The 17,568-nt window shown below is 42.1% G+C and overlaps 1 protein-coding gene across 2 annotated transcripts in view; it reads right to left on the reverse strand.

Moving 5' to 3' along the window:
* Positions 1 to 675: 675 nt before the first annotated feature.
* Positions 676 to 17,568, reverse strand: part of HELQ (helicase, POLQ like) — a 57,249-nt gene continuing 40,356 nt past the window's right edge. The window contains exons 12-19 of one of the 2 annotated variants that reach the window (XM_056568767.1): positions 16,762 to 16,866; positions 16,459 to 16,672; positions 16,212 to 16,369; positions 14,817 to 14,915; positions 4,736 to 4,909; positions 2,538 to 2,651; positions 2,151 to 2,285; positions 676 to 1,393 (exon numbers count right to left, since the gene is read on the reverse strand). In XM_056568767.1, the coding sequence (XP_056424742.1) occupies positions 1,283 to 1,393; positions 2,151 to 2,285; positions 2,538 to 2,651; positions 4,736 to 4,909; positions 14,817 to 14,915; positions 16,212 to 16,369; positions 16,459 to 16,672; positions 16,762 to 16,866 (1,110 nt within the window). In that variant the 3' untranslated portion in view covers positions 676 to 1,282. The remainder of the gene's footprint in view (positions 1,394 to 2,150; positions 2,286 to 2,537; positions 2,652 to 4,735; positions 4,910 to 14,816; positions 14,916 to 16,211; positions 16,370 to 16,458; positions 16,673 to 16,761; positions 16,867 to 17,568) is intronic. The other variant, XM_056568766.1, reaches the window with a different exon arrangement.

Genomic DNA, 17,568 nt, shown 5'->3' on the forward strand with positions numbered 1-17,568 from the left:
ATTTTATATATATATATATATATACACACATACATACACACACACACACACACACACACACACACACACACACATATATATATACATACATACATACAATGTCTGTCCCGGAAATTGTAGTGGATCTGTCAGGTCTGCCATGCTACCCTATATAATGGCATCACAGGATAAAGGAGGAAACAATAAGCACAGGAATATATAGTTTTCCATGATTTCATTCAGTATTTGCATGTGAAAAGCTGTTAAAATTCTACTATGATGCCTAGAGAAAGTTCTGCTACCCTCACAATGGGATTGACAGCTCTCACTACATACATGCTCATTAGGGATCGACAGATATCGTTTTTTTAGGGCCGATGCCGATAATCGGTGGAGCCGATAGCCGATAGCTTATACCGATATTCCGGTATAAGTTATCAGCTATTTATCCCCCGCGACACCACTGCAGATCATTGATTTAAAAGCGGGCGCTTTAAATCAATGCACTGCAGTGGCTTTTGCGGTGCCATAGGCCGCCGCCATCCGCTTCTCTCCCCCTGCCTGTCCGGGGGTCCTGAGTCCTATCACCGCCACCGCTCCCCCCACCGCCGCACTGCGCCGCACCCCCTACCGTCGCGCCGCACCCCCACCGCACCGCCCCGGCCCCATTGCCTCCCCCATCCCCGGTTTTATAATTACCTGTTCCCGGGGTCCACTCTACATCTGGCTCCGGTGGCGTCCTCCTGAGCTGTCACTGTGCGCACTGACGGTAACGTCACGTCGCTCACGTCACTCGTCATTGCGCACAGCGTAATGCAGGATGCAGCAGGAGCCAGAAGTAGCGTGGGCCCCGGGAACAGGTAATTATAAAACCGGGGATGGGGGAGGCAATGGGGCCAGGGCGGGGCGGTGCAGTGTGCGACGCGGCGGGTTGGGGGGGCGGTCGCGGTGCGGCGGGTTGCGGTGCGGAGGGGGTGGTGCGGGGGGTGGGGCATTATCGGCAAGGTAATTGCCGATACCGATAATGCCCAAATTCGTGATTATCGGCCAAACCGATAATCGGTCGATCCCGTATGCTCATACAGATAAAGCTGTTAATAACATCTGGATCCCACCTTTGATGGAAGGAGACTCTGGGGAACCACTTAAATTGTCCCTGAAAAAGCTTTTGACATGTCATGGAGACCACCTAATATAGTGAAACAGGCTCGTTGTAAAAATTGTTGAGGGTCTGAACACACAGACCCTGGTGAATCAAAACTTCTGACATATCTCTGTGACAGGGTCACTGTAAGATCATCAATCATGTATTCACTTTAGTGTCTTCTATGATTAAGGCAGGCAGATCAGTTGGAAGACGAAGCAGATCTTCTACCTCTTCTTGCAAAGCTTCAGCCTTTTCATTTAGTAACATCTAAAAAAAAAAAAAAAAAAAAAAGAAGTATTGAATGTAAAGAAGTATTGAATGTATTACTTAACCCCTTAAGGACCAAGCCCATTTTGGACTTAAGGACGAGCCCAATTTTATTTTTGCATTTTTGTTTTTTCCTCCTCGCCTTCTAAAAATCATAACTATTTTACATTTTCATACACAGAGCTATGTGAGGGCTTGTTTTTTGCATGACCAATTGTACTTTGTAATGACATCACTTATTTTACTGTAAAATGTATGGGGCACCCAAAAAATTATTATTTATGTGGGGAAATTGAAAAGAAAACTGCAATTTAGCAAATTTTGAAGGGTTTTGTTTTCACGCTGTACACTTTACAGTAAAATGACATGTTTTCTTTATTCTGTGGGTCAATATGATTACAAATGATACCCATGTTATATGCTTCTCTATAATTGTACCACTTAAAAAAAAAAAAAAAAAAATATCTCAAAACTATTTTAACAAAATTAGTATGTTTGAAATTGCCCTATTTTGACCACCTATAACTTTCTCATTTTTCCTTATACAGGGCAGTATGAGAGCTCATTTTGCGTTAAGTCCCACCGCACCATGACATAAATTTACGTTCGATGTCGTTAAGGGGTTAAAGCACAGCATTGATGCTTTACAGTTAACGTTAATGCGTTGTTAATCTTATTGATAGCTGTATTATTTCTAATTGGAAACACTTACAAAATAAGGAACATTCAGAAAAAAAAAACCTGAACAGTTTCTCACCTTGGCTGAGCAAATGATTTGGTTTGCCTGACGTTTCGACAAATGTTCTATGGTTTTTACCATTATTTGTGGATCAGCATTAGCCAAATGAGCAAGGGTAGTGTAACCTGCATTGTAAAGTTGTTTGGCTCGAGCCTATGGAAGAAGCAGAAAGATTATTATACTTTTTTCATGTTTATGTCTATGTTATGATTCATGCCAAATGATCTCTGTATGTCGATCAATCAAGGCAGGAGGGAATGGGGGGGAGGGAGGAGGATCCCCACTACCTTCTTGACAATGGAGTTCTAAGCATGATCCCCATAAGGTCCCAAACCTCAGCAAAGTTGTAAGCCTTTTAAAGGGGTATTTGTGGATTTACAGGACAAGTGTTCCAGGTTTACTAACCTCTAAAACCCCAGCCACTTCCATTAGGGGTATTAGCTCTGATTTTACACAATAACTTAGTTTCTTGGTTACATCCAGAAGCAAAGCTTTATAGGCCCAAAATTCATCCAGCTCCTTTATTGAGACAGAAAACAAAAGAGCTTTAGCACATAAAATGCATGAACTCCTTAAAGATCCCTTTAGTACATATGTTAAGCAGGTCATACGTGAAATAAAGATTAGATGAAATGGCAAGTTTTGGCCAGTTTTTGTAAATTCTAGCATAGAAACATCCGCAATGGTCAGACTGATAAAAATGTCACTTAATTTTTGTTTAGATATCACTGTGATCTGCCAGTTTGGTCTTGGATTGTTTGTACTACTGATCACACAGATGGATGATCGAATACACTGTGGCTGATCAAAATGTATGATTGATGGTGGCCATGTTTCTCTCTTTTGGGATGTGCTGCATCAATGCTGGCTGGCCATATAAATAATTCCCACAAGAACTTTCACCGAATGCAAGTCACAATGGTAAGAAGATCTGGCTTTATATTTATCTGGCCATAGCCTCTGGCACATTCTTAAGCTAACAGTGAAACCAATACAAATATTAAAGGCGTGCTGCAGTGAAAAATAACTTATCGCCTATACACAGGATAGGGAATAAGTGTCAGATCGCGATGGTCTAACCGCTAGGACCCCATGATCTCCTGAACTGGCCCCGGCTCTCTGAGAGGAGTGCGTGCTGGTGTCGGCACGTTCTTCACTCATTCTCTATGGGTGCGCCAAAGAGACCCGAGTGCCGTACTCTGGCATCTCTGGCTCTAACATAGAAATTAATAGAATGCGTGCTGACCCCAGCACATGCTACTATCAAAAAACAGGTGCCCGATTAGGAGATCGGGGGGGTCCCAGCGGTCAGACCGTCTCTGTGATCTGATACTCTTCCTCTATATTTGTAAACTACAGGTGGGACATAGGCATACCAATTTAAACAGTGGCAAGTCCAGGTGCAGCCTGTAATGATCAGTGAATGTTAAGAACTAGTGGCCGTGGCTAGGGCTTGAAATTCACTGATCCTTATGGACTGCACCAGGACTTGCCACTGTTTAAATCAGCAAGTCCAGGCCCCACCTGCAGTTCATAATCCCATGTACTAATAACAGCCAATAGCACAGTGTAGCAGAGTCCCCTTAAAGTAGTACTCTAGGATATGAAAACTTATCCCCTACCCTAAAGATAGGGGATAAATTTCAGATCGCAAGTGTCCGACCGCTGGGACCCCCCGCGATCTCGGTAAAGGGGTCTCCAGCTCTTTGCCGAAATAGTGAGTGTGGACCACCACATGACGCGGCGGTCACGCCCTCTCAATACCTATGGCAGAGCCGGAGACTGCCGAAAGCAGCTCTCCGCATCATGTGGTGGTCGGACACGCCCCCTTACCGCTATCTGATGGGGCCCGTACGGGAGATTGCGCCCCCCTCTCCACGTTCTGAAACTTATTCCCTGTCCTTAGGATAGGGGATAAGTTTTCATATCCCGGAGTACTCCTTTAATGAATAATTACAATGGGAATTTATATTCCTTTTAAGGGTACGTTCACACGTACGCAGAATTGATGCCCAGGATTTGATGCACAGGATTTTCTGCTGCAGATTTCAATGTAAACTAAATGACTGAGCACAGCTTCTAATCTGCAGTTACAAATCCTGCGCATCAAATCTGCACAGGATCCTGTATGTTTAAAGGGGTTCTCTGGTGGAAAAGAAAGGTTTTCAAAGCAACTGCTGCCAGAAAGTTATACAGATTTTATAAATTATTTAAAAATCTTAAGCCTTCCAGTACTTATCAGCCGCTGTATACTACAGTGGAAGTTGTGTAGTTCTTTCCAGTCTGACTACAGGGTTCTCTGCTGCCACCTCAGCAGCTGATAAGTACTGAGATTTTTAAAACATAAGTAATTCACAAATCTGATTAGTTTCCTGGCACCAGTTGATTTAAAGAAATTATTTTTCCACCCTAGTACCAGTTTTTTGAGAGCTTATTGACATTCTTTATTCATAACTGTTTTGTAACACAACTATATAATTGTTCAAAAAGCCACTATCCTACCAAACATTACAAAAATTAACTACAGTAAGATTACTGTCTAAAATGGTCTCATTGGCTAAATCATTTTTGTGTGCGCATACTTATTTATCTAGTAGAGTTACCTCGCAAAAATGCAGTACGCAGGAACTGAAAGAAGCAGATGAACTAAGAAGATTTTGAATAAGGCCTCGTGGCATGTTGAATTTTTCAGATACAGTCCATATATCTAGTTCTTTTACAAGGGCATGTAGAATGAAGGACAGATAAAGCCGATTCACTACGCTTTCCTCTACATTCTAAAATAGAATTTTAATAAAAGAATAAGTAAAACACTGTGCAGTCATTGCAAACTCTTAGATTCCCAACATATGTAAGAAAAAGATGCTTTTATTCTTGTTGCCATGGGTATGTAAAAGAATTATGTGTGTATCTATACAGATATATGAAAGTTTTAAAGCTTATAAAACAAAACAAAAAAAACTTATTGAGGCAGAGAATCATACAGGATTCATTATGCAGTTTAATGGCAGCGTCACAGATGGGCGTAAAATACGTTGAGGATACAATGACTGTAGCAGCCGGGTAGCTATGCGTGTCCGCTCGTGGTGGCGGATTTCCACAACGGAAAATCCGTGACTACGAGCCAACACACAGAGCTACCTGGCTATAGCCAAGAGCTTGCTCTGCAGTCCCTCTGTGACTGCCGTCAGCACATCCACAGCATGAAATACGCTGTGGATGCGCCCCATGTGACCCTGCCCAAATTGTATTTTCCAAGATCTAAACTAAGGAGGACTTACAGAAGATTGCGGCTGATCCCACAGCTGAAATGTCAGAAGTCAGTTGTTAAAGCAAAACGGTTACCAAGAATATGCTTGTGAAGCTGCACACACCGTGCACTAGGGCTTCACAAACATATTTGAATCAATGTACTGCATGTTATAGTCCACTATGGGGGCTATAACATTGCAAAAAAAAGTGAAAAAAAACAAAGTTAATAAAGATGATTTAACCCCCTTCTCTAATAAAAGTTTGAATCACCCCCCTTTTCCCATAGAAAGAAAAAAAAAAGTGTAAATAAAAATAAAAATATGTGGTATCACCGCATGCGTAAATGTCCGAACTATAAAAATATATTGTTAATTAAACTGCACAATCAATGGCGTACACACAAAAAAAATTCAAAAGTCCCAAATAGCGTATTTTTGGTCACTTTTTATACCATAAAAAAATGAACAAAAAGCGATTAAAAAAGTCTGATCAAAACAAAAATGATTCCGATAAAAACTTCAGATCCCGGCTCAAAAAATTAGCGTACGTGGAAAAATAAACAAGTTCTAGGGGTCAGAAGATGACAATTTTCACGTCTATATTTGCCTGCATGTAGTTATGATTTTTTCCAGAAGTATGACAAAATCAAACCTATAAAAGTAGGGTATTATTTTAATCGTATGGACCTACAGAATAAAGATAAGGTGTCATTTTTACTGAAAAATGCACTGCGTAGAAACGGAAGCTTTCTTCCATTTTGTTGCACAATGATTTTTTTCCATTTCGCCATAGATTTTTGGGTAAAATGACTGATGTCATTAACCCCTTAAGGACCAATGCAAATAAACCTGTACGCCCCTGAAAGACCAGGCCTGTTTTTTCAAATCGGGGATGTCTGTCTTTATTAGAGAATAACTCTGGTAACGTTTTGCCAATCACGATAATTCTGACATTGTTTTTTTGTCACAAGTTGTCCTTCATGTACATAGTAAAAGTAAGCCGATATCATTTGTAGTTTTTTTTTTATAATGCAAAAAATCATGAAATTTTTACAAAAGATTACGATGTTTTGCATATATTTATACTTACTGACCAAAGAGTTTATGAAATTTATACTTTCAGATGTCTACTTTATTTTTACGTCATTTTTTTGTTTTTAATTAACATTTTAAATTAGTTAGAAGCCTAACAATTTAACTTGAAATTTAGAAAATTTTGAAAATTTGAAAAGTACATTTTTTTTATGTGCTGTGCAAGGTTTGCAGAAATTAAAAGGTAGTAGAACATAGGAACACCTCCCCAAATGACCCCATTTTAAAAACTAGACCCCTCAAGGTATTCGCTAGGGGGTACAGTGAGTATTTTAACACCATAGTTTTTTGGCAGGAATTATTACAAAGTCAGTGTTAAAAATTCGAAATTTGCAATTTTTCACAAATGCATCATTTGGGGGGCATATTTTTTGTACATCACTTCTGATATTGAAAGAAATGCACCCTATATTTTATTTAGCTGCTTGTCCCATGTTCGGAAATATCCCCGCTTAGGCCATATATGGTTCCTTGGCCGCGTGGTAGGACTCAGAAGGAGAGGAGCGCCATTTGGCTTACAGGGCAGAACAGTACCCCCACCCCCACAAGTGACCCCATTTATATACCGCACCCCTACAAGTTATTGGCTGGACCAGGGACCTCTCTGATTGGTCCGTGGTCGGCTGGCAGTATAACGCGTCTGTCTGTGACAGTTAAGGCTCCTGATGGATATATCCGCCATGTTGTGGGAATAAGCACCCGCTCATGGTGAATATATCCATCACTGCTGCGGCTGGGTAGCTCAGTGTGTCCGCTCATGACTGCTGGCGGGAAATCCGCCGCTATGAGTGGACACACGAAGCTACCCAGCCGCAGCAGCGAGCTCATTACCGTGACTGCTGCATAATGTGTATGATCACATGGTGGACATCCACAGCATATTACATGCTGCGGATGTCCGCCAATGCGATCCTACACATTATGCATTTTTTTTTATTAGATTCATTTAATAAATGTATTTTTAATATTTTTTTATTTTTTATTTTTTTTTTTTACACTTTTATTAAATTTTTATTTATTTTTACACTTTTATTTTATTTATTTATTTTTACACTTTTTAATGCTTTGGAATACTTAGTATTCCAAAGCATTGCAGTTATATGCTGCCTGCCAGTTTTCACTAGCAGGCAGCATATCAGGACGTGCCTCTGGCACGTCCTTTCTGGCAATACCCAGGGCAGACCTGGGGGTCTTTGTAGGACCCCTGGCTGCCCAGGTATGCAGCAGCACCCCACAATGCTCCGGGGTGCTGCAGGAGAGACAGAGGGAGCCCCATCCCTCTGTCAGAACTCCTTACAGCGCGCGGCCACTTCTGACAGCGGCTGTAAGGGTTAAACTGTCAGGAGTGAAGTGAACTTCACTCCCGGCAGTGCGGCAGGTCCCGGCCAGCCGCGTATTACACACAGCACCCCGCGATGGCGATGCAGGGTGCTGCAGAGGAGACAGAGGGAGCCCCCTCCCTCTGTCATAACACTTACAGCCCGCGGTCATTTCCGACCGCGGCTGTAAGGGTTAAAACAGCCGGGACCGAAGTTTACTTCGGTCCTGGCAGTGCAGCTGGGTCCCGGCTGTGTGATATAGCCGAGTCCCTGCCTCGATCTCGTGGGTGCACTGGGCAGCACCCACGAGAAGAATGGACGAGTATAGACGTCCAGGTGCGGGAACAGCCGCCAACCTGGACGTCTATACTCGTCCATGGTCGTTATCGGGTTAAAAAGTAGAAATGGTGGCGCAAAAAATAAGCCATCATATGGATTTTTATGTGCAAAATTGAAAGGGTTATGATTTTTTAAATGTAAGGAGGAAAAAACTAAAGTGCAAAAACAGAAAAACGCTATGTCTTTAACCCCTTAATGACCAAGCCCATTTTCACCTTAAGGACCAGGCCAGTTTTATATTTGCTTTTTTGTTTTTTCCTCCTCGCCTTCTAAAATCCATAACTCTTTTATATTTCCATCTACAGACTCATATAAAGGCTTGTTTTTTGTGTGACCAATTGTACTTTGTAATGAAACCTCTCATTTTACCATAAAATGTACGGTGAACCCCCCAAAAAATTTTTAGGTAGGAAATTTAAATGAAAACCAAAATTTTGCACATTTTGGAGGGTTTTGTTTTCACACTGTACACTTTACAGTAAAAATAACATGTGTTCTTTATTCTGTGGGCCAATATGATTAAAATGATACCCATGGCTAGATACTTTTATATTTTTGTACCGCTTAAAAAAAATCTAAAACTTTTTGTACAAAATCAGTAATCTAAAATCGCTCTATTTTGACCACCTATAACTTTTTCATTTTTCCGTACATAGGGCAGTACGAGGGCAAATTTTTTACGCCGTCATCTGTACTTTTTTTAGATACCACATTTGCATATATAAAACTTATAGATCATTTTTTATTAATTTTTTTAAATAAAATGTGACAAAAAAAGCTGCATTTTTGGACTTTTTAAATTTTTTACCTTTACGCCATTCACCGTACGATATAATTAACATTATATTTTGATAGTTCGGACATTTATGCATGCGGCGATACCAAATATGTTTATTAAAAATAATGCTTTTTGGGGGTAAAATGGGAAAAACAGACAATTTTCATTTTTATTGGGAGAGGGGATTTTTCACTTTTTTTGAACTTTTTATTTTTACATTTTTCAACTTTTTTTTTTCCAACTTTTTATGTCCCCATAGGGGACTATCTATAGCAACCCTTTGATTGCTAATACTGTGCAGTGCTATGCATAGGATAGAGCACTCAGTATTATCAGTGATCTTCTGCTCTGGTCTGCTCGATCGCAGACCAGAGCAGAAGACCCCGGGAGACGGCCGGAGCCAGGTGAGGGGACCTCCGGATGTCATGCTGGATGATCGGATCGCTGCGGCAGCGCTGCGGGCGATCCGATCATCCAATCAAAGTACCGCAATGCCGCAGATGCCGTGATCTGTATTGATCACGGCATCTGAGGGGTTAATGGCGGACATCCGCCAAGGCAATAGAAGTCTGTGTAGAATATCTCTACCCTAACAGAGGAAGTTTAATATGGACCACAATGAATAGTTCCCAAGCATATATGCAACGGCTTCAAGTTTGCATACATCTGTGTGTCACTGCATATCCGATGAAACATGTATAATTTCCAAAGAATAAAAACTGTAATTTCTTATAATTCTCTACTCTCAGTATTTGGATTTCTAGAGATGCAAGAATAACAAAACCAACATTTTAAAACCTGGTATATTATTTGTCTCCAATTTTTTTTTTAAATCCTGGACAACTCCTTTAGCAACTGAAGTTAAAGTGAAGTAGATTAACATGTTTGGCTACACAATTATGTATTTGAGAGTCATTGAAGGGTAACAAGTACCTGGTTGTGCCAACAACACTTGTGCAATGTACTCTGAAATATCAGTGTAGCATTAAAGGGGTTATCCAGGAAAAAAGTATTTTATATATATCAACTGGCTCCAGAAAGTTAAACAGATTTTTAAATTATTTCTATAAAAAAAATCTTAATCCTTTCAGTACTTATGAGTTTCTGAAGTTAAGGTTGTTCTTTTCTGTCTAAGTGCTCTCTGATGACAAGTGTCTTGGTAACCGCCCAGTTAAGAAGCAAATCCCCATAGCAAACCTCTTCTAAACTGGGCGGTTCCCGAGACACGTGTCATCAGGGAGCACTTGGACAGAAAAGAACAACCTTAACTTCAGGAGCTCATAAGTACTGAAAGGATTAAGATTTTTTAATAGAAGTAATTTACAAATCGGTTTAACTTTCTGGAGCCAGTTGATATATATATAAAAAAAGTTTTTTCCTGGATAACCCCTTTAACCCCTTAAGGACCAGGCCATTTTACACCTTAGGACCAGAGCGTTTTTTGCACATCTGACCACTGTCACTTTAAACATTAATAACTCTGGAATGCTTTTAGTTATCAATCTGATTCCGAGATTGTTTTTTCGTGACATATTCTACTTTAACATAGTGGTAAAATTTTGTGGTAACTTGCATCCTTTCTTGGTGAAAAATCCCAAAATTTGATGAAAAATTTGAAAATTTAGCATTTTTCTAACTTTGAAGCTCTCAGCTTGTAAGGAAAATGGATATTCAAAATATTTTTTTATTTTATTCACATTTCCAATATGTCTACTTTATGTTTGCATCATAAAATTGACGTGTTTTTACTTTTGGAAGACACCAGAGGGCTTCAAAGTTCAGCAGCAATTTTCCAATTTTTCACAAAATTTTGAACCTCGCTTTTTTTCAGAGACCAGTTCAGGTTTGAAGTGGATTTGAAGGGTCTTCCCATTAGAAATACCCCACAAATGACCCCATTATAAAAACTACACCCCCCAAAGTATTCAAAATGACAATCAGTAAGTGTTTTAACCCTTTAGGTGTTTCACAGGAATAGCAGCAAAGTGAAGGAGAAAATTCACAATCTTTATTTTTTACACTCACATGTTCTTGTAAACCCAATTTTTGAATTTTTACAAGGGGTAAAAGGAGAAAATGTATACTTATATTTGTAGCCCAATTTCTCTCGAGTAAGCACATACCTCATATGTCTATGTAAATTGTTCGGCGGGCGCAGTAGAGGGCTCAGAAGCGAAGGAGCGACAAGGGGATTTTGGAGAGTACGTTTTTCAGAAATGGTTTTTGGGGGCATGTTGCATTTAGGAAGCCCCTATGGTGCCAGAACAGCAAAAATAACCCACATGGCATACCATTTTGGAAACTAGACCCCTTGGGGAACGTAACAAGGAATAAAGTGAGCCTTAATACCCCACAGGTGTTTCACGACTTTTGCATATGTAAAAAAAATATTTTTTTTTTCCACTAAAATGTGTGTTTCCCCCCAAATTTCACATTTTTGCAAGGGTTAATAGCAGAAAATACCCCCCAAAATTTGTAACCCCATCTCTTCTGAGTATGGAGGTACCCCATAAGTTGGCATGAAGTGCATTACGGGCGAACTACAATGCTCCGAAGAGAAGGAGTGATATTTGACTTTTTGAGAGCAAATTTTGCTCAGGGGGCATGTCGCATTTAGGAAGCCCCTATGGTGCCAGAACAGCAAAAAAAAAACACATGGCATACCATTTTGGAAACTAGACCCCTTGAGGAACGTAACAAGGAATAAAGTGAGCCTTAATACCCCACACGGGTTTCACGACTTTTGCATATGTAAAAAAATATATATTTTTTTTTCACTAAAATATGCGTTTCCCACCAAATTTCAAATTTTTGCAAGGGTTAATAGCAGAAAATACCCCCCAAAATTTGTAACCCCATCTCTTCTGAGTATGGAGGTACCCCATAAGTGGACCTGAAGTGCACTACGTGCGAACTACAATGCTCAGAAGAGGAGGAGCACCATTGAGCTTTTGGAAAGAGAATTCGTTTGGAATGGTAGTCAGGGGCCATGTGCATTTACAAAGCCCCCCATGGTGCCAGAACAGTGGACTCCCCCCACATGTGACCCCATTTTGGAAACTACACCCCTCACAGAATTTAATAAGTGGTGCAGTGAGCATTTACACCCCACTGGCGTTTGACAGATCTTTGGGACAGTGGGCTGTGCAAATGGAAAATTACATTTTTCATTTTCACGGATCACTGTTCCAAAAATCTGTCAGACACCTGTGGGGCGTAAATGCTCACTGTACCCCTTATTACATTACATGAGGGGTGTAGTTTCCAAAATGGGGTCACATATGGGGGGGTCCATTGTTCTGGTACCATGGGGGCTTTGTAAACACAAGTGGCCTTCAATTCTGGACACATTTTCTCTTCAAAATCCCAATGGCGCTCCTTCTCTTCTGAGCATTGTAGTGCACCCATAGAGCACTTTACATCCACATATGGGGTATGCTCTTACTCAGAAGAAATTGGGTTACAAATTTTGGGGGGCTTTTTTTTATTTTCCCTTGTGAAAATGAAAAATTTAGGGTGACACCAGCATTTTAGTGAAAAAAAAAATTTTTTTTTCACTTTCCCATCCAACTTTAATGAAAATTTGTGGGGTGTTCAGGCTCACTATACCCCTTGTTACGTTCCGTGAGGGGTGTCGTTTCCAAAATGGGGTCACATGTCTGTATTTATTGTTTTGTGTTTATGTCAGAACCACTGTAAAATCAGCCACCCCTGTGCAAATCACCAATTTAGGCCTCAAATGTACATGGTGCGCTCTCACTCCTGAGCCTTGTTGTGCGTCCGCAGAGCATTTTACGCCCACATATGGGGTATTTCCGTACTCAGGAGAAATTGCGTTACAAATTTTGGTGGTCTTTTTTTCCTTTTACCTCCCGTGAAAATAAAAAGTAAAGGACAACACCAGCATGTTAGTGTAAAAAAAAATTTTTTTTTACACTAACAGGCTGGTGTAGACCCCAACTTTTCTTTTTCATAAGGGGTAAAAGGAAAAAAAGCCCCCAAAATTAATAACGCAATTTCTCCCGAGTACGGAGATACCACATATGTGGCACTAAACTGTTTCCTTGAAATACGACAGGGCTCCGAAGTGAGAGAGCGCCATGCGCATTTGAGGACTAAATTAGGGATTGCACAGGGGTGGACATAGGGGTATTCTACGCCAGTGATTCCCAAACAGGGTGCCTCCAGCTGTTGCTAAACTCCCAGCATGCCTGGACAGTCAGTGGCTGTCCAGAAATGCTGGGAGTTGTTGTTTTGCAACAGCTGGAGGCTCTGTTTTGGAAACACTGCCGTACAATACATTTTTTATTTTTTATTAGGGGGACAGTGTAAGGGGGTGTATATGTTGTGTTTTACTCTTTATTATGTGTAAGTGTAGTGTTTTTAGGGTACGTTCACACTGGCGGGCGTTTACAGTGAATTTACGGCTAGGAGTTTGCGCTGCGGTGAAAAATTTGCCACAGCCCAAACTTGAAGCAGAAAACTTACTGTAAACCCGCCAGTGTGAATGTACCCTGTACGTTCACATGGGGGGGGGGGGGGGGGGGGGGGGCAAACCTCCAGCTGTTTCAAAACTACAACTCCCAGCATGTACTTACAGACCGTGCATGCTGGGAGTTGTACTTTTGCAACAGCTGGAGGTACACTGGTTGGAAAACCTTCAGTTAGGTTCTGTTACCTAACTCAGTATTTTCCAACCAGTGTGCCTCCAGCTGTTGCAAAACTTCAACTCCCAGCATGTACTGATCGCCGAAAGGCATGCTGGGAGATGTAGTTATGCAACAGCTGGAGGGATCGCAACTACAACTCCCAGCATGCAGAGACAGCTGTTTGCTGTTTAGGCTTGCTGGGAGTTGCAGTTTTGCAACATCTGTAGAGCTATAGTTTAGAGACCACTGCATAGTGGTCTCCAAACTGCGGACCTCCAGATGTTGCAAAACTACAACTCCCAGCATGCCCAGACAGCAAACTGCTGTCTGGGCATGCTGGGAGTTGTAGTTTTGCAAGATCTGGAGGTGCACAGTATAGAGATCACTTTGCAGTGGTCTCAAACTGTAGACCTCCAGCTGTTGCAAAACTGCAACTCCCAGCAAGCCTAAACAGCTCTCTGGGCATGCTGGGAGTTGTAGTTTTGCAACATCTGGAGGGTTACAGTTTAGAGACCACTATAGTGGTCTCAGACTGTAGCCCTCCAGATGTTGCTAAGTAACTCACCGGCTTCCGTTGGATCCAGGGAGCTGCGTCGCGGTCCTCTTCTTCCGCCGATCGTCGCCCGCTGCCGCCGCTGATCGTCGCCGCTGCCGTCGCCGATGGGTAAGTGGATCTTCGGCGCCGGTCCCTGTCGGTTTCCCCGTTCTGCCCCGCCTATTGTGGGTGGGCAGGACGGGGAAACAAAAAGTAAACCCCTCCGCCCCCGATCTGCCATTGGTGGTCGCGTCTAGACCATTAATAGCAGAGATAGGAGGGGTGGCAACTCTGCCACCTCACTCCTATCGCTACAGGGGGATCGTGGGTGTCTAGGACACCCGCGATCCCCCTTCTATTCCGGGTCACCGGGTCACCATAGACCCGTATGACCCGGAATCGGCGCAAATCGCAAGTGTGAATTCACTTGCGATTTGCGCCGATCGCCGACATGGGGGGGTCTAATGACCGCCCTGGGCATTTGCGCGGGGTGCCTGCTGATAGATATCAGCAGTCACCCCGGCGCGATCCCCGCCCGGCGCGCGGCGGGGACCGAAATTCCCACGGGCGTACAGGTACGCCCTTGGTCCTTAAGTACCAGGGAGCAAAGGCGTACCTGTACGCCCTTGGTCCTTAAGGGGTTAAACAAGATGTTCAAATATCTTTAGAGTTTTGTAATCCCATCTTTATGTATAAATATTTTGCATATCTTTAGTATTACCTTCTTCATTATTTGACCTGATACTTTTTTTGCAAGAAAGCTTTCGGGTACGCCTACGCTTCCAGCCACTTTCTGGTCAACAGGGTCGAGGAGATTGAACTAAAAAATATGAATGGAAAGTACACTGGTAAACTTTATTCAAGAAGCAGTCATGGAGGAAAAAGTCATGGAGGAAACCGTCAATTTGAAATCTACTCCTTTTTTATTTTTTCCACATTTTTAAAATTTCTCATCAATAATCTCTAATATTCCACAGGTGTTACATGATATTGGGTGATGACATATCAGGGCTGTGTTATTTATTTATTCATTCATTCTCTAGGCAACAAATAAGGCTTCTATCTTGGTCATGAGCACCACAGAGGATTGTTGTTATTTTCAAAAGGGTGCTCCAGGGAAGTTAACAACAATAAAAATGCCCTAAAGTCAAGACAATACATGTTGTGTGTCCCTTTTAACTATCCTTGTGATTTTGCAAGCTCCTGTGGCCCCTGTTGTCTCCTGAATACTCTTTTTCCTTGCTTGCAGCCCAGACTACAACTCCCAGCAGTCAGTGCAGCAGTCAGTGTGGCTGCCAGACAATTGCTTTTACTATCTGTGGCATTCTGTGTTGTTGTAAACGCAGTCAGCAGCAGATGTCAGCCACACATTTTACATGTCTTTTCTCTCAAACTGTCCTTCCCCAGAAATAAATCATGCTATGCCCTGAATGGCAGCAGTCAGTCATTAAATCTAAAGCAGGCAAAGAGCAGTGTTATGTGCTGGGGAGCCGTTGGGCTGTTAATCTCCCAGCAAGATCCTCGCAGTGGTAGGGGAGGTGTGGCTGTGAAGCCAGACCCCTAGACAAGACAGAAAACATGTCATCTCTTTTTCTTCCAGGAGGGGGGGGGGGGGGGGGGGGGGGGGGTTTGGGGGTCTAGTCTCAGCGAGGGCTTTGCACAAAAACAAGGTTGATCTAATAATGATGTCTTTCTATCACTTCCTGCATGTAAATGACAGCTGTAAGAGGGAAACTGCTTTGTATAGTTAATGAATGATATTTAGACAAATAAATAGGTTGGTGAGAGGGAAAGGTTGGGCTTTGGGTTTAGTTCGCCAGAGTACCCCTTTATTCTTTCAGCTGTACAGCTCGCCCCTAGGCATAGAGTGGTAAGTGTAGTGCCCTTCTATCCTTGTTTTCTTTTTGCTGCTTATTTATACTCTGTTGCTTACATAACACTAACATACCAACAACAGCAATGTACAGTCATCATTTACATAATCTCGACTCTGTCCGTATTGGGATTATCTAATCCTCCTTTCTCAGACACACAAAGGGAAATTTCATAGGAAGCCAACTAACATATGTTTACGCTTTTAAGGGATTTGTGCCATCCTAATACTTGTTTACTTTACCTGTCGGAAATAAATCATCCAGTCTGGGCTGCACTGAGTCACCATTTCATAGGGGGTCACAAGATAAAGAAGATGAAGATGGCTCTGCAGTACTAGTCCTTCAAGCCCTTTCCTTAGATCACTATATAGCAGGTCACAGTAGGATAAATCAATCGACCCTGAAGATGATAACACAAATTAGCTGCATATATAAGCCAAGGACACTGCTAAAATGTATATCAAGGGGCTACATATCACAACTGCCCACCTTTGTAAGTTGCTTGACCCAGCCTAGATACCTCAAATATCGGGTGCTTTGATTCAAGGCACTGTTTGGTGCACACAAGCTCTTTGCTTAAAAGACCCTCTAAAGATTCATTTGTTATATCCCATAAGGACTTTTCTGTACTTAGATGTTTTTGTTGAACACTGAATAGTGTACAACATGCAAACTTATAGATTTCTTCTGCTGTTTGTGCAATCTTTAAAAAAGAAATAAAATAAATTAATAGGTTACTAATAAGGTATGCCATGAAATACCCCAAGCGTGACACTATAAAAAATAGCTTACCTTCAGCCCAATTATTGAAAGCAGCAAACTCAGGAAGCCTTTTCCACCGTCGTGCATGAGATTGCTGTAACAGTTCTCTGGGGGTTTACTAACCAGTTCTCTTACCTAAAAGGTAAAAGAAAAAACTCAAGTGTGTCATATAAAGAGATGATATAAGGCTAGTGCCTAGATTAGTGAACACTTAGCATTTTGGAACTGTTCCCAATAGATCCAGAAGGATTAAATTTTTCCCCCAAACAGATTTATTTACAGGGTTTGAGATCTTTGGTTCCAACCACCGTGTCTTTGTGCGATGCAGAAAAGGTGAAGCGATGGACTGTACATGCCTGGTTCCCACCGTGAAGCATGAAGAAGGTGGTGTGATGGTGTGGGGGTGCTTTGCTGGTGACACTGTTGGGGATTTATTAAAAATTGAAGGCATACTGAACCAGCATGGCTACCACAGCATCTTGCAGCGGCATGTTATTCCATCCGGTTTGCGTTTAGTTGGACCATCATTTATTTTTCAACAGGACAAGAAGGAGAGTGTTGGAGAGTGTTGGGGTGCTGCGCCAAGAAGGAGAGTGTTGGGGTGCTGCGCCAGATGACCTGGCCTCCACAGTCACCGGACCTGAAACCAATCGAGATGGTTTGGGGTGAGCTGGACCGCAGAGTGAAGGCAAAAAGGGCCAACAAGTGCTAAGCATCTCTGGGAAGCCTTCAAGACTGCTGGAAGACCATTTCAGGTGACTCCCTCTTGAAGCTCATCCAAAGGATAGGGTATAAGATGTCTGATCGCAGGGGGCCTGCCGCTGGGACCCCCCGCGA

The sequence above is a fragment of the Hyla sarda genome, chromosome 1 (assembly GCF_029499605.1).
Source record: "Hyla sarda isolate aHylSar1 chromosome 1, aHylSar1.hap1, whole genome shotgun sequence".
Lineage (NCBI taxonomy): Eukaryota > Metazoa > Chordata > Amphibia > Anura > Hylidae > Hyla > Hyla sarda.